The sequence below is a fragment of the Schistocerca nitens genome, chromosome 2 (assembly GCF_023898315.1).
Source record: "Schistocerca nitens isolate TAMUIC-IGC-003100 chromosome 2, iqSchNite1.1, whole genome shotgun sequence".
Taxonomy (NCBI): domain Eukaryota; kingdom Metazoa; phylum Arthropoda; class Insecta; order Orthoptera; family Acrididae; genus Schistocerca; species Schistocerca nitens.
The window spans coordinates 34248190-34269680 of NC_064615.1; the positions used below are offsets into that span (position 1 = coordinate 34248190).

A 21491-nucleotide genomic window follows, 5' to 3' on the forward strand; every position below is an offset into this window, starting at 1 on the left:
AAGCTTCGCCATGGAACTGACCACAGGGCCCACTGAAAGCAACCACGCACTACCACCTTCCCTACAATGGCCCGGGCAGTTTCGGTTCTACAAGCTGATTCAAATGGGAACAGGAAGGATCTCATAACTCTCGCGCACCCGTCCTAATGCAGGCCACCACACAGGGTAGACAAGGTAAATATCAAGCCATACACTAAGAACTCAAAGGAATTAATTTTGAACTAATGTTCCAGAGCAGCCACACCTGCGTGTGTTACTGGACTTACAATTTCTGGTGCAGCTAAACCTGCATTAGCATAACTACGTCCACTCTGAACAATTCACAGTACCTCTCTCCCTAACCATTGTAGATGGCAGCGCAGTCTTGTATCCGAGGGCAGTGGCTGATTGACTGACTACACGATAAGTACACATAAAAACACTAATGTTTGCTTGTATTTTAAGATTAATGATAACAAGTATGTGTATTTCATGGTTTTCCACAGATAAAATTGGCATAATAATTGCATAATTAATTATGCAGTTATATTATTTATTATTGATGAAAGAAGGCCAGTTAATTAGTACAGAATTTTCTGCTGCATCACATATTCTAAGTTACACAGATGCACGATACTTTCCAATAAGAAACATCATAATTAACAGAAACTATTTAATTGGATGGATAAAACAAGTGGAAGCAGAACACACACATAAAAGAGGGTTGTAATTGGCAAGCTTTCTGAGCCAGTGGTTCCTTCTTCAGGCAGAAGTGCTTGAAGGGGGAAGGAATGGGGGTGAAGGCAAAGGACTGGAGTGATCTAGGAAAAGGGGTAGATTTCAGGAAAGTCACCCAGAACCAATGGGTCAGGGGAGACTTACCATATGGGATGAGAATGAAAGACTTTTTTTATCGATCCAATTAAATAGTTTTGTGAATAATTGATTGTTTTTGTTGTTCTAATTAACAGAAAGATAAAACGGGAAAGATTCATAATACATTTTCTTGTCTAATCCTGGTGAAGGTTGTTATATATTATTTTTAGGGCACCTAAAGATCATTACGGATGCAGTACGCCTCACTTTACCAGTCACAAAGCTGGGCAAAAAATTTATTTTATTTATTTATTTTGTGTATTTTAGTTATATGATTATATTTACTTCAATGACTGACAGGAGCAAATTTAGCTTCTTTTTTTTTATTTGTTTGTAAATGAAAGCGATGCAAAAGTTTTACTTATTTATATAACTTAAAGAATTTATTAGATGTTCGTTCATTTTCATCTGTTCTAGCAGAAAACTGAACATTAAATATAATTGCTGGTTAAGAAGCAGAGCATAAGCCTAATGTTGAGCAAATTACTCACAGGTGCTAAAGCACTGCTGTGTTTCAAATCTGATATTCATTATTGAAACTGGCTATTAAAGTAAGTGATGGTACAAACACGTTTAGTTATATTTTTTACTTTATTAATTATTAATGTCACTTTTTGATAACTAATGAAGGTTTTATACCTGTATTAAGTTTTATTCAATGCTCAGTTATAGCTAATGGAGACATTTTAGATTACCTGATCTGATGTAAACACATTTTCCTAGAGACATATCTATTCTCAATTTTATCTTCCATAAGGATATTCTGATGGACATTTGCCAGCTGATATGCAGCAAGGGAAGTCACCTCACATTCAGAGTTAAGACTCTTCGACTGTCAAAATATTATCAGTAAATTGTCAAAGTATTTGCAACCAAGTTCCTAAATTCACTGTCCTCCAGGAAAGTTCTCACCCTCAAATTATTCTCGGAAGTGGGAGCTGGCTACAACCCGAAATGGAAATATCCGAGATAATTAACAAGTCATGGAACATATACTGGAGAGACAGTGAAGTTATATGGCTGCATATAATAGGTCTAGGTGAAACCAAGTTAATTGTTGGAGGTTTTTAATGGCCACCCATTTTGGCTGTGCCAGTTGTAGAGACATTCAAAGAAAATCTACAGTCATTAGTGCGCAAGTACCCAGATTATGCAATATTAGTTGGAGGAAATTTTAACCTGCCGAGTATAGACTGGGACATCTATGGATTCAGTGCACGGGGTACAGAGAGTCATGCAAAGCACTTTTGAACATGCTTTCTGAAAACTGTCTTGAACAGCTAGTTCAACAGACCACACGCAATGGAAATATCTTAGACTTTGTAGCTGCACATAGGCCAGACCTTATCGACAATTTCAATATAGAAACAGGGATTAGTGATCTTGCTGTCATTATATCAACTATGGTTATGAAAGTTATAAATCAGTTAAAAATGTTAGAAGAGTATCTCTGCTAGAAAGAGCAGATAAGAAGTTATTAGTATCTCTCTTAGACAGTGAACTGACATCACTTAGTTCCCGTAAGGTGGACATACAGAAATTATGAGCAAAGTTTAAGCAGATTGTAAACTTCGTGCATCTATGAAAAGATCTATACGTGAAATATACAACTACTAACATCGCCATAGTCACTTGTTGACTAGTCTGGTGTGGCAATTGAAGGCAGAAAAACAAGAGGACATTTTAAATTTCGCATTCAGGAAATCGTTCACGCGGAAGAATCATACAAACATACTATCATTTGACCACTGAAATGACTCCCATATGGACGACACAGTAATATGCATCCCTGGAACACAGAAACAACTGAAAGAATTGGAAACAAATGTCACCGCATCAGGATGGAATCCCAATTCGTTTTTACAAAGAGTATTCTAACGCAATGGCCCCTTAATTAGCTTGCATTTATCGTGACTCTGTTGTCCAGCTTGAAGTCCCAAGCAACTGGGAAAATCACAGGTGACTGCTGTACATAAGAAGAGTACAGGAACGGACCCACAAAATTACAGAACAGACCCACAAAAGTATAGACCAATATTGTTAACATCAGTTTGCTACAGAATTCTTGAATATATTCTGAGTTTGAACATAATAAATTCTCTTGAGACAGAGAATCTTACATCCACGAACCACCATGGTTTTAGAAAGCATAGCTCTTGTGAAACTCAGTTGGCCCTTTTCTCTTACGATATGCTGTGAACCACGGACGAAGTGCTACAGACAGATTTCATATTTCTAGATTTCTGGACAGTATTTGACATGGGGCCCCATTACAGGCTGATAAAGAAGGTACAAGCACATGGAATGAGTTCACAGATATTGAGTGATTCAAAGACTCTAAGTTATAGAACCCAATATGTTGTCCTAGACAACGGCAAGTGATCATTTAAGACGAGGGTATCATCAAGAGTGCCACAGGAAAGTGTGATATAATATCTCTATATACAGAAATGATTTGGAGGGTAGGGTGGGCAGCAATCTGCTGCTGTTTGCTGGTGATGCTGTGGTATAGGGGAAGGAGTTGAAGTTGAGTGACTGTAGGAGGATGCAAGATGACTTAGACAAAATTTCTAGTTGGTGTCAGAATGACAATTAACTCTAAATGTAAAAAAGAAGTAAGGTAATGGGGATGAGAAGGAAAAATAAACCCATAATGTAGTAGTGTCCCTCCTGACACAGTCACATCATTTAAATATCTGGACATAAAATATTGCAAAAAGCTATATGAGCTGGAATGAGCATGTGAAGATTGTGGTAGGGAAACTGAATGGTTGACTTTGGTTTATTGGTAGAATTCTGGGAAAGGGTAGTTCATCTGCAAAGGAGATTGCAGATACGACACCAGCATGACCTATTCTTGAGTACTTCTTGAACTTTTGGGATCTTTACCAGCCATTCAGCGGAAGGCTGCTAGACTTGATGCTGGTATGTTCGAACAACACACAAGTGTTATGGACATGCTTCCAGAACTCAAATGCGAATTCCTTGTGAGGAGACAACATTCTTTTTGAGGAACACTATTCACAAAATTTAGAGAACCGGCATCTGAAGATGACTGTTGAACAATTCTACTGCCTTCATCATACATTGCGCCTTCATCACACGTTGCGCGTAAGGACCACGAAGATAAGATCTAAGAAATTAGGGCTCGTAAAGAGGCATGCAGACAGCAATTTTCCCCTCACTCTATCTGTGAGCTCAGTAGTGGTATGGGGTACCCTCTGCCACATGACATACAGTGGATTGTGGAGTATCTATGCATATGTAAATGTAGACAGAAGCTGAAGTAATGAATCAAAATTTGTGTCAAGGCCAGGAATTGAATCAGAGTCTCCTGCTTACTAGGCAGATCTGATATCCAATACACCACACTGACATTTTGGCTAACACAGCTGCACAGAATGCCCTTGTCCAATCCCCTCCTTAACATAAACTTCTATTCACACTGCAGCCCATCTTGTTTCTCCCTTTTCTATCCTTAGCAAAAATAAAATTGAGATTGAATATGTTTCAAGGAAAATAAATGTATTTCCATCAAATCAGTAGATCACCTATGCCTGAGGTACAGGGAGGATTTCCCCATTATGTACAAAGCTGAGGTGCAACTCCAAAATCAGAGAGCTTCAACAATACTGGCAATTTGAAAAGGGGAAACATCACAATGGGCTGAGGCATGAACTAAAGTTTGTGTTGGAGAGGGGACTGAACTAGCGTATTCTGTACAGCTCTGTTAGTCACAATGCTAGGATGTGTAGTGGGTGGCACATTCTGCCTAGGAAGCAGGAGACCTGGGTTCAAGACCCAGCTCTGGCACAAAATTTACTTCATTATATCAGCTTCTATACTTATTTAAATTTTAGATTATGTTACAAACGAAGTGAATCATGCATTCAACTCTAATGAATCAGCTGGGATGAGTGAGTCAAACATTATCATTGGAGCAGTGGCAGTAATAGCACTGTAGTACAAAAATTGGAGCATGTCACATAGTAAATACACTATATTATGCAATATGAATATGTTAATGAAATCCAAGTCCTCAAGAGAATCTGCTATCTTTGCAGATTATGCAGACTGACGACCGCTAGGTTCAGAGTTGGTATGGAAATCTGTCTTTGGGGATCTGTCTTCTTTATTTCTTCGATCCTCTCACACTCATTCTTAATTTTATTTTTCTTACTTATACAACTGGAGTATCTATTCTATTATTCCTTTTTACTCATTCAAATTATTCTATCACTGGAGCCCTTTTTCCCACATATCACATCATTGTTTTTATAACCTATAAATGTTAACAGACACAGACGATGTATTCGGAAGTAATAAATACGTTAGCCCCATCACAAAACAGGGAGAAGAATGTTGTGGAGTAAATGCACTATAAGTGAAGAAAGATGTGATGGACTAGCATATAATTAAAGGTAAAGCTTGAGTCCAGAGAGAAAATTGTCCTGCAGCTGTATATCTCCAGAAAAGCACACAAATTTTATCAATAAAAAATAAAGTAACAAACTTAGGAAGAATACAGTAAGAGTTATTTTATTAGTTTGTTTCTAATATATAGCTTACAACATAGCAAGGAAAAGCAGGCAAGAGATATAAAAGAAGAAGTTAGGAATAACAGAAGGATGAAGTGTTCTCCAAAATAGTTGAAGTATAACAGGCTTACATTCACATTCTTTACATGTTGAATTTCCAGAAATCTGAGATCTGAAGTTGTAAAGAGGTTGTAGTTTACAATGTAAGCATGTCACTCCTTATGGCAATGATGGAAGTAAACATTCTTTATCTCAACAAATTTGAGAAAATTTATGCTTTTATAATTAATGATGCATAGGCACAAAAGGACTGTTACATATGAGCAACCAGGATATACCGTATTTACTCAAATCCAAGCCGCACCTGAAAAATGATACTCGAAATCAAGGAAAAAAAAAAAATTCCCGAATCTAAGCTGCACCTGAAATTTGAGACTCGAAATTCAAGAGGAGAGAAAAGTTTTAGACTTCACCTCCAAATCGAAACAAAGTTGGTCCATTGTAATAAGAGACAATTTAGGTCGAATGGATGAAGTTACAGCTACAGTAGTTTGGTTCGAGTCGTAAGCTTAACAGTCAAGCTTTACCAAGTAGCCATTGCTACGTTCAGGCGCTCCGTCCACATTTACATGGGTACCCTTCCTTTTTCATGTGCTTCATCTGGTTTGAATCGATTGCTTGTTTTGCTTTGATCTGATAAGTGACGTTCTCTTTGTTATAGGTGTTTACGTCACTCTAAGTTCAAAATACATGATTGTACTGTGTCATGCATTGTTTGTCGAATTCTGATAATGAGCGTTTACGACCTGTCGCCGCCCGCAGCATGGCTTGCTTTTGTGTGCACTACCGCAGCTTACAACTTAAAAAAAAAGTCTCATAAGCAAAACAATGGCAAGAGACTGCTATTCGTTGTTACTAACACTGCTGCTTTCTTTGAGAATGATCAACAAGAACCAAATAATAAACTATGTATGATAGAGGATGTTCTGAACGAGAGTTAAGCAAAAATTTTTCTCCGTTGTAAATCTTTGCGGCCGCTTCTTTAGTACATCAAATTCTGCACAGAAATTAGCCATCTTAGATTTAAAAATCTAGTCACAGTTGCCGTGCTTCCTTTCTGACTGTATCACTATTCAGCATAAGAATAATATGAATATAAACATGACATGATAAGCATATTCTTCCGCGTTTGCTGTTGTCTCCCTCTAGTTTCATAGTTTATTAGGCAGACAGGATTTAAATGAGATAGCAGCAAACACGAAAGAATACATGGCATAATGTTTACATTCTTCCACCTTTTCTTTTAATATATTTACTGACACAGAGGTTTTGGCGCCAGTATTTATCTTTGTGTCTGCAAAGTATGCCTGTGTAGCGCTACATACAGTGGCGGTCGAAATAATAGAGCCACCTCTATTGACGAGATTAAGAACTAGGATATCTATCAGTTCGCGAAATCGCCACGAGTGCCGTGTTGTCAGTCCCTTGTAGACAACATCAGGGAAGACGTTGCTGCTATCTTTAGTCGTCCGAAAGGAAGTGTTTGAGCTAGACGTGTGAAAAGAGGCATAAAGGTAAGAATCTTATGGGTCAAAATAATAGAGCCGCTTTACACATGTGCCTTTAAATTGATTTTTATGCAGTTGTTTTGTATGTAAATTGACGTGTGGTTTTGTTTACATTCGTCTAGATGGGCAGAGCAAAGCATACCAGTGAAGATGAGCGTATAGTAATGTTCCGGATGTTCAAAAGTGGGATGTCCATGAATAAAATAGCCAATGTCTTGCACGTTTCGCGAAAACAAGTCCAGAACGCCATGAGACGGTCAAAACAAACAAAGCCGCAGGTGGAGAACAGGGGGCGACCTCGTGTAACTACTCCTCGCGTAGACAGACTCATCACTAGGGAAGTGAAGAAAGGCCCATTTTTGTCAACACCACGACTGAAAGCCATTTTGTTTAGCGACGAACATGATGTTCAACCATCAACCTCAACGATTCAAAGACGACTGAGATCTGCAAAATTGAATGGGCGCATTGCAAGAAAGAAGCCACATGTTTCACAAGCTAATGTTCGGAAAAGCCTTTGCCCGGAGAAATGAACAAAAACCTAATACTTGGTGGAGGAACATCCTTTGGTCCGATGAATCCAAGTTTAATAGGTTTGCCTCAGACGGAAAAGCCTATGTGCGCCGCCCACCAAACCAGGAATTTAATCCCAAGTACACTTTAAAAACTGTGAAATACGGTGGCGGAAGTGTTATGGTACGGGGATGTTTTTCGTGGTACGGCATTGGTCCAATACACCGTATCAACGGCATAATGAACGCAGAAATGTACAAAGACATCTTGGCAAATGTGATGCTGCCTTATGCTGAAGAGGAAATGCCGCTGAAATGGAAATTTCAGCACGATAACGATCCAAAGCATACTGCAAGGATCATAAGGCAGTTTGTTCAAGAGCACAATATCGAAGTATTAGAGTGGCCACCTCAGTCCCCTGACGCATCACCCATTGAGAACTTATGGGAGATCTTAGACAAGAGAATTGACCGCTCAAAAGCTACATCTTCAGAAAAACTGTGGGAAGAAATCCAGAGAGCCTGGTATGCGATCAGTAGTGACGAATGCAGGCGTTTAGTAGACTCTATGGGTAAGAGGTGCAGGGCAATCCTCAAAAATAAGGGTTACCCCACGAAGTACTAATGCAGTCCTATGCAAAAAAAGACTGTTCCTGTACGTTTCATAAGATTGAGATCAAGTACAATATATTTGTTTCAATTGGCTCTATTTTTTTGACCCTGGGGTCTGGTATTCTTTTGAATATTATTGATTATTACTGATTATTTTGTGTTGTGTTATCTATATAACTGACTATAGTACAATGTGACTCGGTTGTAATGGTTTCCATCATAGTTCAAACATGTCTAGTAATAAATGTGCACTTTATTCCAAACCTTTGCCAGGTGGCTCTATTATTTTGACCGCCACTGTATATTCGATAGCAGAAGTTAGTTGTGGCGGCACCTACCAGCATTTTTCAGAACTTCCACTTACTTTGCACTCGATTCTAAGCCACAGGCGGTTTTTTGGATTACAAAAACTGGAAAAAAAGTGCGGCTTAGATTCGAGTAAATACGATAGTCGGGATACACGCACCTACTATCTTTTATATTCTTCGCTACAAAAAGGGAAATAATGTACAAGGGAATTCCATGCGAATAAGGCAAAAATATGTAAAAGGGAAAAATTATTTGCTAGAATATAGGATGTGACTGTGGATCCCAAAAACTCAAGCAGTACTCAAGAATGGGTTGCACTAGTGTCCTATATGCAGACTGCTTTGTAGATGGACTTCACTTTCCTAAAATTTTCCCAATAAACCAAAGTTAACCATTCACCTCCCCTGCCACAATCCTCACATGCTCAGTCCATTTCATACTGCTTTGCAACGTTATGCCCAGATTTTTAAATGACATGACTATGTCATGCAGGATAATACTAATGCTGTACCCAAACATTGTGGATTTGTTTTTTCTACTCATCTGCATTAACGTAGATTTTTTTAGATTTAGATCTAGCTGCCATTCCATCACTTCAACTAGAAATTATGTCTAAGTCATCTCAGATCATATACTACAGTCACTCATCTTCAACACGTTGCCATACACCACCGCATCATCAGCCAACAATTGCAGGTTGCTGCCCACCCTGTCCACAAGATCATTTATGTATACAGAAAATAACAGTAGTTCTATCACACTTCCCTGGGTCATTCCTGACAATACCATTGCTTCTGGCAATCACTCACCGCTGAGGAAAACATACGAATTTCTATTACTTAAGATGTACCTGAAAAGTAATTTTATTTTCCTTAGAAATACCACTTCCTGCTGTCTCATCTGGTAAGACACATTTTTTCTAGTGCCTGGGCCCACCTTTTCTTGAATGACACAGAAACATCCTCACACACAGTTCGTTTTCAAAAGTTCACAGTATTTTTCCACTGGATATATTCTGTCAGTTCTCCTGCTGAACCATTTAATAGCCTTCTCACAGGGAAGAAAGGAATATCCTCAAACATGGAAATAGCCGGTTATAGTTTTCAATATATCGTTATCAAATATATTAAGCTGAAAATGCACCAGTGTATGATTTCTATTTTGCACAGGACATGTGTCACTGAACAGTATCAGATGCTGCAATCTTGCTCTTTAATATTTTCTTGAATGTAGTCCAACAAAAAGCTACAAATTTCATCAGTTCTCTCGGCAACTCCTTCATGGTAAACATACGGTGCTGCATGGCCAACAAGACAACCAACAACTAGCACTACCATGTCCCAGAGGATGTACATGTGACTCATCTGCACAGTGCATGGAATTACAATCCAGCTATCAGTTAGATATGCTCTGCAGTTCAATTATATTATGACTGCTTGTCACTATGCCATATGCTTGTCACACATGGGGATATAATGTACCAATTACTGAATATCACCAAACATACATGGTACTATAAACTTATCTTGAATATTATCCATGTCAACTTAAATGCAAGATGCAGTAGCCACCAGAAAGATCGCGGGAGGCGCACATTGGCACGGCGCGTCACGGACGGTAGTTGCCGCAAGTAGAGTCCCGTCCACCAGAGGGCACGCGAGAATTGAGTAGAGTCGTTCTTTCGCGTGTTGTGTCGTTGCTCCGGTTTCGCAGCTTCTCCACGACATGGAGGATTTGGTGCGAGTTTTGGTTGCGCAGCACATGGAGCTCATGAGCACCGTGAAACAAGTGCTTCCGGCGTTGCTCTCCATGCCGTCTGCTCCGGCGCAGTTCCCTCCTCCCTTTCCCCCGTATGACGAGACGGCAGAGGATTGGGACACATATGAACATCGCCTTCGGCAGCATTTCCAGGCGTTTCATGTTGCCGATGCGGAGGTATGTCGTGCTCTCTTCTTGTCTTGGATATCTCCCTCGCTGTATCAAGTTTTGCGGCAGCTAGCGCCGTTGCAGGAACCCTCGTCCTTGTCTTTTGACGCATTGTGTTAATTGCTGTCTTCATATTATCGCCGCCGCACGTATTTTGTGGCGGCTAGGGTCAAGTTCTATCAATGCAAGAAGCAGCCCCATCAGTCTTACCGGGCGTGGGCCGGTACCCTGCACAGTCTTAGTCGCAAGTGTCATTTTGTCACGGAGCAGTCGCGAGAGTCGTATGCCCACGTTATGGTACGCGACGTCATTGTTCGTTCGGCCCCTGATAGGGAGGTCCGGCAACGGGCCCTGCAGTTAGAAGACCCTTCCCTCGAGGAAGTCCTGTCCGTTGCTCAATCGTATGAAGTGTCTCACGCCGCAGGTCAACAGCTGGAAGTGTGGTGCGATGTCGCGGAGGTTCAGGGCGGTGCGACCGCGTCCACTGTGTCCGGGGTGGACGACGTGCGAGCGGTACATTCCGGCCGTTACGGCCGCTCCCGCACAGCACGTAAACAGAATTCCGGCCGCCGGCCCCTGTTGCCGTCCTGTGCGTTGTGCTATATACATCATGATCGGTCAGAGTGCCCCCAGCGTTGGGCCGTTTGTCGCCAATGTAATAAAAAAGGTCACATTGCTAAAGTTTGCCGCTCAGCCTCAAAAGAATCGAAGGAAGCAGGTACAGAGGACATGGACGTTGACATTCAGGAAGTTTCATCGGGCCAGGATCCCGACGCATCGGCACGCAAACTCTTTATCGAGGTGTCGGTTCGGTCGCGCCGGTTACAACTGCAAGTCGATACGGGCGCGGCAGTTTCGTTGTTGAATGCACAAACTTATTCCGACCTTGGATCGCCCCCGTTGGCGCCAGTTTACCGACGTCTACGCGGTTATGGTAAACAGTTCATTCCCCTACTGGGTGAATTCACTACTGACGTGACTTACAAATCAGTCATTCGGCCTATTACTTTTATTGTTGTCAGTGATGCGAGCTCCGCTAACCTTTTTGGCCTGGATGCCTTTCAAGCTTTCGGTTTTTCTATCGCTGACACCATACAGTTGGTCTCCGAAGACGTTCCCTATCAATCATTGGAATCTTTGATCTCAGACTTTCCAGATTTTTTGAGGGGGGCCTGGGGCGTGTTTCAGATTCTGAAGCTCACTTAACGTTGAAGGCGTCGGCTCACCCGCGTTTTCTACGCACGAGGCAGATTCCCTTGGCTCTCCGCCAAGGAAGAGCTAGACCGGCTGACAGCCCTAGGGGTCGTTCTTCCCATTTCTTCCAGTGAGTGGGCTTCGCCCCTCGTTATTGTAAGGAAGCCCTCGGGAAAATTACGTCTTTGTGGCGATTTCAAGGCCACCATTAATTCCCAATTGGTGGTGGACACCTACCCTTTGCCTCGTGCTGATGAATTGTTCTCCGCTGTGGCAGGAGGCCAATATTTTTCGAAAATCAATCTTTTGGAGGCTTATCATCAGATACCACTTGATGAGGACTCCAAACGGCTGGCGGTCGTCAACACCCCGTTTGGCCTTTACCAATACCAGTGGTTGGCCTTTGCAATATCCAGTGCCCCGGCGATATTCCAGCATTATCTTGAGCATGTCACGTCGACAATCCCTCATTGTATTAATTACCTGGCTGACATAATTGTCACAGGCCGCAGCACGAAGGAACACTTGCACAACCTTCGCACCCTCTTTCTCAAATTCAGGTCTGTGGGCTTGCGTTGCAACCTGCATAAGTCAACCTTCTTCCAACCGTCCATTGAGTATGTGGGTTATACCATCTCTCGGCAGGCATCCAGCCACTAGGAAGTTTGGTCCAAGGTATCGTCAACCTTCCTCGGCCCGCTTCGCTGAAAGAGTTACAAGCTTTTTTAGGCAAGATAGCCTATTACCACCGGTTCATTCCCAGGGCTTCCACTATAGCCCACCCCCTGTACTGCCTTCTGCACAAGGGTGTTCCTTTTGACTGGTCGCCATGCGAGCGAGCGTTCACCTCGTTGAAGGGCCTCCTCACGTCAGCCCCTTGTTTGACTACTTTTGATCCCCATCAGCCGTTGGTCCTGGCTACAGATGCTTCGCAGTATGGCGTGGGGGCGGTCCTGGCCCATCGCAACACAGATGGTTCCGAGCAACCACTGGCGTTTGCGTCTAAAACGCTTAGTCCCGCGCAGGCCCATTACTCCCAGGTGGAAAAAGAGGCTTTGGCCATTGTCTACGCTGTTACCAAGTTTCACCCTTTCTTGTATGGCACGAAGTTTCAGTTAATCACTGACCATAAGCCGTTAATATCGTTATTTGGTCCCGCCTCTCAGATTCCGGATAGGGCGGCCCACAGACTACAGCGCTGGGCCTTGTTCCTCTCTAAGTACCATTATGACATTCATTTTCGTCCTACAGGACAGCATGCCAACGCCGACGCTCTTTCCCGTCTTCCAGTGGGCCCGGATCCTACGTTCGATCGAGAGGAGATTATGTGTTTTCATTTGGATGTGGCATCCCGCCAAGCGGTTGATGGCTTCCCGATCACTAGTTCTCGAGTCGCCAGGGAAACGGCAGCTGACCCGGTTCTCCGGCAAGTAGTTCGCCTCATTCAGCAGGGGTGGTCATCCCGCCCTCCGGGCCGGGCCTCGGACCCTCTTCGTAATTATTTTTTTCTACGAGACCGCCTCTCGGTCTTGGAAGGAGTTCTCCTTCTGGCTACCGATGATACAGCTCCTCGCGTGGTTGTTCCTGCAAGTTTACGAAGGGAGGTCCTCACGTTATTACATGCGGGGCACTGGGGTGTTTCCCGTACTAAAACCTTGGCTTGCAGACATGTGTACTGGCCCGGTATTGACAGAGAAATTGAGCACTTGGTGGCTGCCTGTTCCCAGTGTACAAGCCAACAAGCATCTCCCAGGGCAGCGTTCTCTTCATGGCCGCCGGCAACCCAAGCATGGGAACGTGTTCACATCGATTTTGCGGGCCCATTTCTCAATGGCTTTTGGCTCATTGTCATTGATGCTTATTCCCGCTTCCCATATGTGGTTTGCTGCTCCTCAACCATTTCAGAAGTTGCAATCCAGGCACTAGCAAAAATTTTTTCTGTGGAAGGTCTGCCAATCACCCTGGTCTCGGACAATGGACTGCAGTTTATTTCGCAGACCTTCCAGGATTTTTGTAGGCGCTTCGGTATTCGGCACGTTTGCTCTCCCCCCTTCCATCCACAATCGAATGGGGAAGCCGAGCGCATGGTGTGCACATTTAAGATGCAGATGAAAAAGTATGTGCAGGAATTTCCTGCGGAGGAAGCCTTGACGTTTTTCTTGACGGCATACCGGACCACACCAATGGGAGAACGCAGCCCCGCAGAGCTCCTCCATGGGCATCAACCTAGGACTCTGCTGCACCTCCTCCGGCCTGGTCCTCGCCAGTCTTCACAAAACGGAGTACCTGGTTTTCCACTGGGTATGTCAGTCTGGGCCCGTGGGTTTGGTCGCAATCCACGTTGGATACCGGCGGTGGTCCTGCGCCGAAATGGCCGCCGGCTCTATACCTTGCAGGCGGGGGACCGGGTGGTACGTCGTGACCAAAATCAGCTACGTCCACGTTCGGGCACCCACCCTCCGCCCTCTAGGACACTGGCTTCCCCATTGCCGGCACCTGTGTTAGTTTCACAGGGGACATTGCCTCCTCTCCCCGCTGAGCCTATGCCGCACTGCGATGGTTCTCAGCCTTGGCAGCCTCCAGTAGCTCCAGCACCGGCATCGCCATCGTTCGAGATGCCCCAGCGAGAGCCGGCCCCCCTAGCAGGCCCGGTTTCTCAGGAGGCTGGTTCACCTGTGGTCGTCCCTTCCCCTTCGTCCCCGCCACTGGGTCTTGCCCCTCCCGAGGTGGAACAGGATCCGGAGTTCGACAGCTTGTCGCCCGTTCTGTCCCGGGCTCCGGTTGTGGGACGACGGGGGCCTCTTCGTGTGGGTCACTTCCAGCCGTATTCGAAGGTTCCGGCTCGAGTGTTGGCAGATCCCCTCGACTCCGGCCATCCAATGGATGTGGGGGTCATCGCTCCTGCCCGACGCTCCACCTTCCGACGCAGTGGATCACAGTGGCTTCACCCCCCGAAGGAGAAGGAGTGCAGTAGCCACCAGAAAGATCGCGGGAGGCGCACATTGGCACGGCGCGTCACGGACGGTAGTTGCCGCAAGTAGAGTCCCGTCCACCAGAGGGCACGCGAGAATTCGGACGCGACCTCTGCAGGCATAACAACAACAACTCCGGCAGCACAGGCCGTGCCCAGTCAGTTAACATCGGGCATGCCTAGGACACAGTCCCGGTCTACGCTAAGTGAAGTGCGACGTAAACGTGAACAGTTACTACACAAGATGTTTAAAGAACACAGTAACTGCGAAGTATATTATTGAAGGAGGTTGTGCTGTAAAAATTCAATGCTTAGGTTTCCAAATTTATTTATTCATTCTTTAGTGTCGGTTGTTTCACATCCACCAACAGAAAGTATGTACATATTTAGATTTACCCTACAACAGTTAATAGAAGTTATGTTTATCACTCCATACTTTCTTCTCGGAGGTGTGTAAAAAGTCAATAATGTAAACATCCATTTTAAGTTTCAGTTCCTGTTTGATGGGACAAATAATTATGTTCCAACTAAGTGTTTCAAAGAGCAATACACATTTATGGAGGGAGAGCATCTGGAATTCTATTTGCTACATATAATTAAATTAGCACCTCATGTACACAAGTGTGAAAACATCCTAAACTGGTAACCGTTAATAAAATAGATTTGAAAAGCTAAACAATAACTTGACCTGTAGCTGACAGATGTATGGCATGTAAACATAAGTAACACATTAATAAATTTTATGTGAGTGGTTGCCTTTCTTCATTTTTATTTATTAGTTCCATTTTGAAATTCTTTATGGTAGCAAATAGTGACTGATTGGTGCAAATCTTTCCTCATCAACTAAATACAAGTGCAGTTATTCTAAAAGAAAATTTAATGTTGCTGTTCCTTACCTAGTGCCAAGCGCTCTTTTTCTTCATCTGTTATGTTGACATTAAGGTCAGTAGAATCATCATCAGGATACTCCCTCAACGTATTGTCATTGCTCTCTTGATTTTCTGTAGTTTCTGAAAACAAGGTTTTACGTTCTTAAAACATATACATCTAGAAACAAAGTATTGACAATATAGATCGGAATACTGCCTACTTTTTTCAAGACAGGAATTTGTTCCCAATACAGCATCAGTACCAGGCGATGCATCACTTTCCTTTGTAATATCAAGTGCGCTTGTTTCCAAAGATTTTTCCAGTGTCTCTGTTGGTGGAACAAACCCAGGTTTTATCGTTCCAGTGACCTGTCTCCAGATGAAAACAAAAATTAGTTGGAAACAATATATGGTTGAAGAGAAGGTGTGCAAAATTATTTCTTACTTGTTCCCCAATCAATTCTGAGTAGCCCTGTAAATGAGAGTCAATTACTGTTGACATGAAACATGAAATACGATAAAGTCATGAAGAAGATCGACTGCTACTAGAAGATGTCAAGTAGCAGACCAACATAAAGATTGCGATACATTTTAGCTTTTGGCCAAAAAGGAGTAGTAGTCCAAGCTTTTTAGTATTTATGGTCATGAAGAAATAAAAATGTTAGTGTAATATTCAGTAATTATAGCTCATGAGCAAATCTGTCATCTAAATTGAGGAACATTGCAAATGTCCCCAATAAGGTCTTAGTTCCTCTGTGTTGGAGCTGGGTGGAAAGCTTAAAAGAGAAGCTCTGTTGATTTTTTTATAGTAGAGGCTGTCACAAGGCTGCCCCATAGGGTGTGGGTAGTGATGGGTGCCCCACAACTCACTAGCAGGCAGGCACAGCTAATACAGCTACCCCACCAGATGGTCCTACCACAGACATTAAGCGAATGCACAAACCATTTGGGCAATCCCGCCCGGAGGTATTCGGCCAGTGTAGGAGAATTATATAAGCTATAATCTAGCAGCCTTACTGCCTGCACTTCAACTGCTTGCCCACTCCTGACCATCTGTTCCAGGGTTGCCTAGCTGCCCACCAACAGGGACATGAACTGGAACAGCCTAACCTACACTATCTGGTCAATTTTAGGGTGCCCCTGAAATGTAAAAGCATACACAACACACAGGTAGCTAATAGGGCAGCTTAATACCAATGTCACGAATGTGAGGGACCTTTAATTCAATCAGAAAGACCCATATTTGGGTCCCATACACACTTAAACGAAGTACAACCCAAAGTCAGCAGTGAGTCAAGAGCGGATGGGAATATATGCCCTAGCAAGTCAGAAACAGAAAAATGTACACCTGGCATTAGTCAACCACAGGAATGTTCAAGGTAACATCCCTGAGTTACCTCCCACTTATTAAAGCAAGTAACACCCATACAAGCATACATGAAGATCTGCATATTATCATGAAAATTCCAGTAATGTCTATTACAATTTACTATAAACTGGAAGACGCAAATATTTAGAACATGAGGTAAACACAAAGATCACTGCAACCTTTTTGCAAAGGATTTCCAAACATTACTTGATCACATGGTTAGATAAATTATTTAAGAGGGAAACCAATTGTATGGCAACGAGCAAGCCCAAAACTTTCAATTCACTGACCATACAAACAAGAATAGTCACCACAAGCTTAATGAAGCATCACTGATTACTGGCATTGAAGGAAAATACTTCCTTGAAGGAAAATACTTCCTTGAAGTAAAATATTTTTGGTTCATAAGTGTGTCAGGAAATGATTACAAATTGCCTAGACAGCCAGCATCAATGACTGAGCTCTTGCAAGAACAATATGGAGGACTCACAGTATTTTAGACAAAGTGCTAGATTTGTTTGTGCAGTGAAAGATAGTAGGCTAAATGATGGAAAGGAACCATCTTTGTTCGATAACAATATTAGAAAATCACTACAAAATCAGAGATACCTGCATAGCAGATTCAAATGAAACCAAAAGTTCTTACCGGCAAAGAAAAGCTGGAAAAGTCAAAGAAAAAAATAAGAATGCCTGTTTGAGACATTTTTGATTAAGATTATGGTTTAATGCCCTTTGACAGCCAAGTCACATTAAGCACAAGCTCAGATATGGGCATGGATGAAGAATGAAATTGGCTATGTCCTTTTTAAAGCAAATCAATTGTTACAACGGCAACAAAATGGAATGAGATAAAATAGAGGTCAAAGTACTACATTTTGCCTTCCGAAATTGCTTCACTGAAGAAGATAACAACACGGTTTCCATTTTTTATTATCAAATGGATAGGGCAATAAGAGATGTCGAAACCTATATTACTACATGGCTAACCGGAGCATGGTCTCCTGGTCCCAGCTGCAGGATGCCTACAGTATCTAATGGCTTCAGGGGAAACAAAAATTTGATTTTCAATAAATAGTTTAATTATTGTTCAAATTGTAAATGCTGTCATAACCTATTTATTAAGAGGTGCAACATTGTGTTAAGGTGTCACAGTAAGACATGTATTACAGTGAGAGACTGTGTATACATCTTGAGGCAAAACAACTCATTAATTTTAAATCTTTTCTATAAAAATGTTCTCACTCACTTGTTAACATCAAGTATTTAACACAATAACTCATCTGTAACATAATCAGATGTTTAAAGCTGTTTTGTACAAGAGAGTTGGGTCCTTAACACTTTTGAAATGTGTGACATAGCTTCTACAGCAGGCAGATTTACTTTGAAAAGAAGAACCAGCTTTGTAAAGGTATCCCAAGATTTGCTTTACTTCTGTTATCTACATAAAGGTATTCAGTGAAGCCTGTACTACCACAATAAAAATACAACTTGAAGCACCTGTAACTCTTATCGGCAGGAATGTTACTTGCTTTGCGGCATGCTGATTCTTCTTATTGCTTCACACAGTGCCTCAGAAGGCCACACAAAAAGCAAAGGGCCTCAGTAGTTGTCTGTGTTGACAGTGTCACTTGATGGACAAATTTCTAGTTTCAAAAGCAATAACGGTAAGCTATTTGTTTTGTCACATATTTTCTGTAAGTGTACGTATTGTCTACTGCACACAAGGAAGCTAATTTTTAAGATATGTGCTATAGAAAAAGAAGGCATCTGTGATGATGCAGAGTCAGCAAGCCCTAATGATGAAGCTGCTGATGTTAATACTGCATCAGAGATCCCTCTGCCTCAACTTAGCAATCTGCCCACTTTGACTGGGCAGTGGACAGATGATGACACAACCGTTCCACAGCTTCCAATTTTTGAAGAATCAAGTGGAATTCAAATTGACTAGTACACTCGCAAGTTTGAACATTTGATAAAGAACTGCTGAAGATGGTAAAATGAGAGACAAATCGCCATACTAGAACATACATTGACAAGCTAAATGCAACAGGGAACCTCAAGCCACATTTCGTTTGGCACGAGTCAAGTATTGTGAAACTCTGTGGACTGTAGAAGTTTTTTGGTGTTGTTTTACAAATGTGCCTCATTAGAAAACCAAAAATGACCAAATACTGGTCTGCAGACCTGCTTTGCAGGACAGTTTTTATCATGAGACCATTTTTTGCCAATTCTGCAAATGTTACATCTCGTAGATAATGTGACTAATTTTTTTTTTTAATCAAGAAGTATATGATCCTATTCATCAGGTGTGACCCATCTTTGACATATTCGTGACAAAAAGTGAAAGTGCGTACAAAAAAAGAGAAAATCTCACTATAGATGAAGCAATCTGCCCTTTTCACAACAGACTTATTTCAAAGTCTACATGAAAATTAAGTGTGATAAACATGACATAAATTGTTTCACATTTTGAAACAAGAAATATATTCTGGTAGTCAGGGAAATGCTAATAATAACATTCTGCAGGTAGTAAACAGACTGTGAGAAAGTTTCTATGGTAAAGGCCATACTCTACACACGGGTCATTTTTACATTAGTACTGATCTACTCTCATCATTTATGGAGCAACAAAACCAGAGCAGTGATTACAGTAATGAAATATAGAAAAGGGCTAGCAAAGATCAAGTAGCACAGAGACTGAAAAAAAAAAAAATGAACTTTATTTTCATAGATGAGACCTTCTGCTATTTGTGAAGTGGCAAAACACTAGGGAAGTACTTATTTTGACAACAAAACATACGATGACAGCAACTAACGTCAGTGTCAAAACGAAGTTAGGAATCACAGAGAAGATGAAACCTAATTGTACTTTGAATTACAACAAAAACAAGGCTAGTGTCAACCCTTTTGAGAGACTGTCAATAAAGTGGTGGAATAAAGTTTCTTTTCACCTTTTCATAATGATAGTGGTAAATTCGTATGTTCTACCTAAAAAGTTGAGGCCTACTAATAAAGATTTTGTTGACCTCATTAGTGAATTGGTTAAAGGATTTGGTGAACAAAGGTGGATTGGTTGACTCAACTTCCACTGAAAACAATTCACCTGTAAATAACTCAGTGTAAGACATTTTCCTAAACTGATTCCAGCTGCAGAAAAGTCAAAATAGCCTAAGAGGCGATGCAAAGTTTCTGCAGAAAGAAGCAAGGCAATATCTGGCAAATTGGGAAGGAGAGATACCAGGTACTACTGCAAGAATGTGACGTAGGGCTTCATTTTCCAAAAAGCTTCAAAATTTTTCACACTAAACCAAATGCAACTAAGTAATTTAAATAATGAAAACCACATTTTAAAACAATTTTATTTATAGTACCAACAGATTCTAATCTTATTTCCATCTGGGAAATTACAGACAAAACAACTGTTGTTGTTTCGAAAACAATACATTCCAAAAAAAAAAAAAAAAAAAAAAAAAACCTTATAGACATAATTTTATGTTTGTTCGGAGCATTTCATGGAAAAAATACATCTTTCAAATGCAATAAAGTGGTATAAATTATGTGCAATAGGACTCGCCCCCCATGAACCATGGACCTTGCTGTTGGTGGGGAGGCTTGCGTGCCTCAGCGATACAGATGGCCGTACCGTCGGTGCAACCACAACGGAGGGGTATCTGTTGAGAGGCCAGACAAACCTGTGGTTCCTGAAGAGGGGCAGCAGCCTTTTCAGTAGTTGCAGGGGCAACAGTCTGGATGACTGACTGATCTGGCCTTGTAACATTAACCAAAACGGCCTTGCTGTGCTGGTACTGCGAACGGCTGAAAGCAAGGGGAAACTACAGCCGTAATTTTTCCCGAGAACATGCAGCTTTACTGTATGATTAAATGATGATGGCGTCCTCTTGGGTAAAATATTCCGGAGGTAAAATAGTCCCCCATTCGGATCTCCGGGTGGGGACTACTCAAGAGGACGTCGTTATCAGGAGAAAGAAAACTGGCGTTCTACGGATCGGAGCGTGGAATGTCAGATCCCTTCATCGGGCAGGTAGATTAGAAAATTTAAAAAGGGAAATGGATAGGTTAAAGTTAGATATAGTGGGAATTAGTGAAGTTCGGTGGCAGGAGGAACAAGACTTTTGGTCAGGTGATTACAGGGTTATAAATACAAAATCAAATAGGGGGATTTGCAGGAGTAGGTTTAATAATGAATAAAAAAATAGGAGTGCGGGTTAGCTACTACAAACAGCATAGTGAACGCATTATTGTGGCCAAGATAGACACAAAGCCCATGCCTACTACAGTAGTACAAGTTTATATGCCAACTAGCTCTGCAGATGATGAAGAAATTGATGAAATGTATGACGAGATAAAAGAAATTATTCAGGTAGTGAAGGGAGACGAAAATTTAATAGTCATGGGTGACTGGAATTCGTCAGTAGGAAAAGGGAGAGAAGGAAACATAGTAGGTGAATATGGATTGGGGGGAAGAAATGAAAGAGGAAGCCGCCTTGTAGAATTTTGCGCAGAGCATAACTTAATCATAGCTAACACTTGGTTCAAGAATCATAAAAGAAGGTTGTATACCTGGAAGAATCCTGGAGATACTAAAAGGTATCAGATAGATTATATAATGGTAAGACAGAGATTTAGGAACCAGGTTTTAAATTGTAAGACATTTCCAGGGGCAGATGTGGACTCTGACCACAATATATTGGTTATGAACTGCAGATTGAAACTGAAGGAACTGCAAAAAGGTGGGAATCTAAGGAGA

General features: G+C 41.8%; 1 protein-coding gene across 3 annotated transcripts in view; it reads right to left on the reverse strand.

Moving 5' to 3' along the window:
* LOC126235695 (protein CLEC16A homolog) overlaps nt 1-21491 on the reverse strand; it is a 264873-nt gene that overhangs the window by 195354 nt on the left and 48028 nt on the right. For all 3 annotated transcript variants that reach the window (XM_049944445.1, XM_049944444.1, XM_049944446.1), the window contains exons 8-9: nt 15576-15723; nt 15382-15495 (exon numbers count right to left, since the gene is read on the reverse strand). In XM_049944445.1, coding sequence (XP_049800402.1) covers nt 15382-15495; nt 15576-15723 — 262 coding nt within the window. The remainder of the gene's footprint in view (nt 1-15381; nt 15496-15575; nt 15724-21491) is intronic.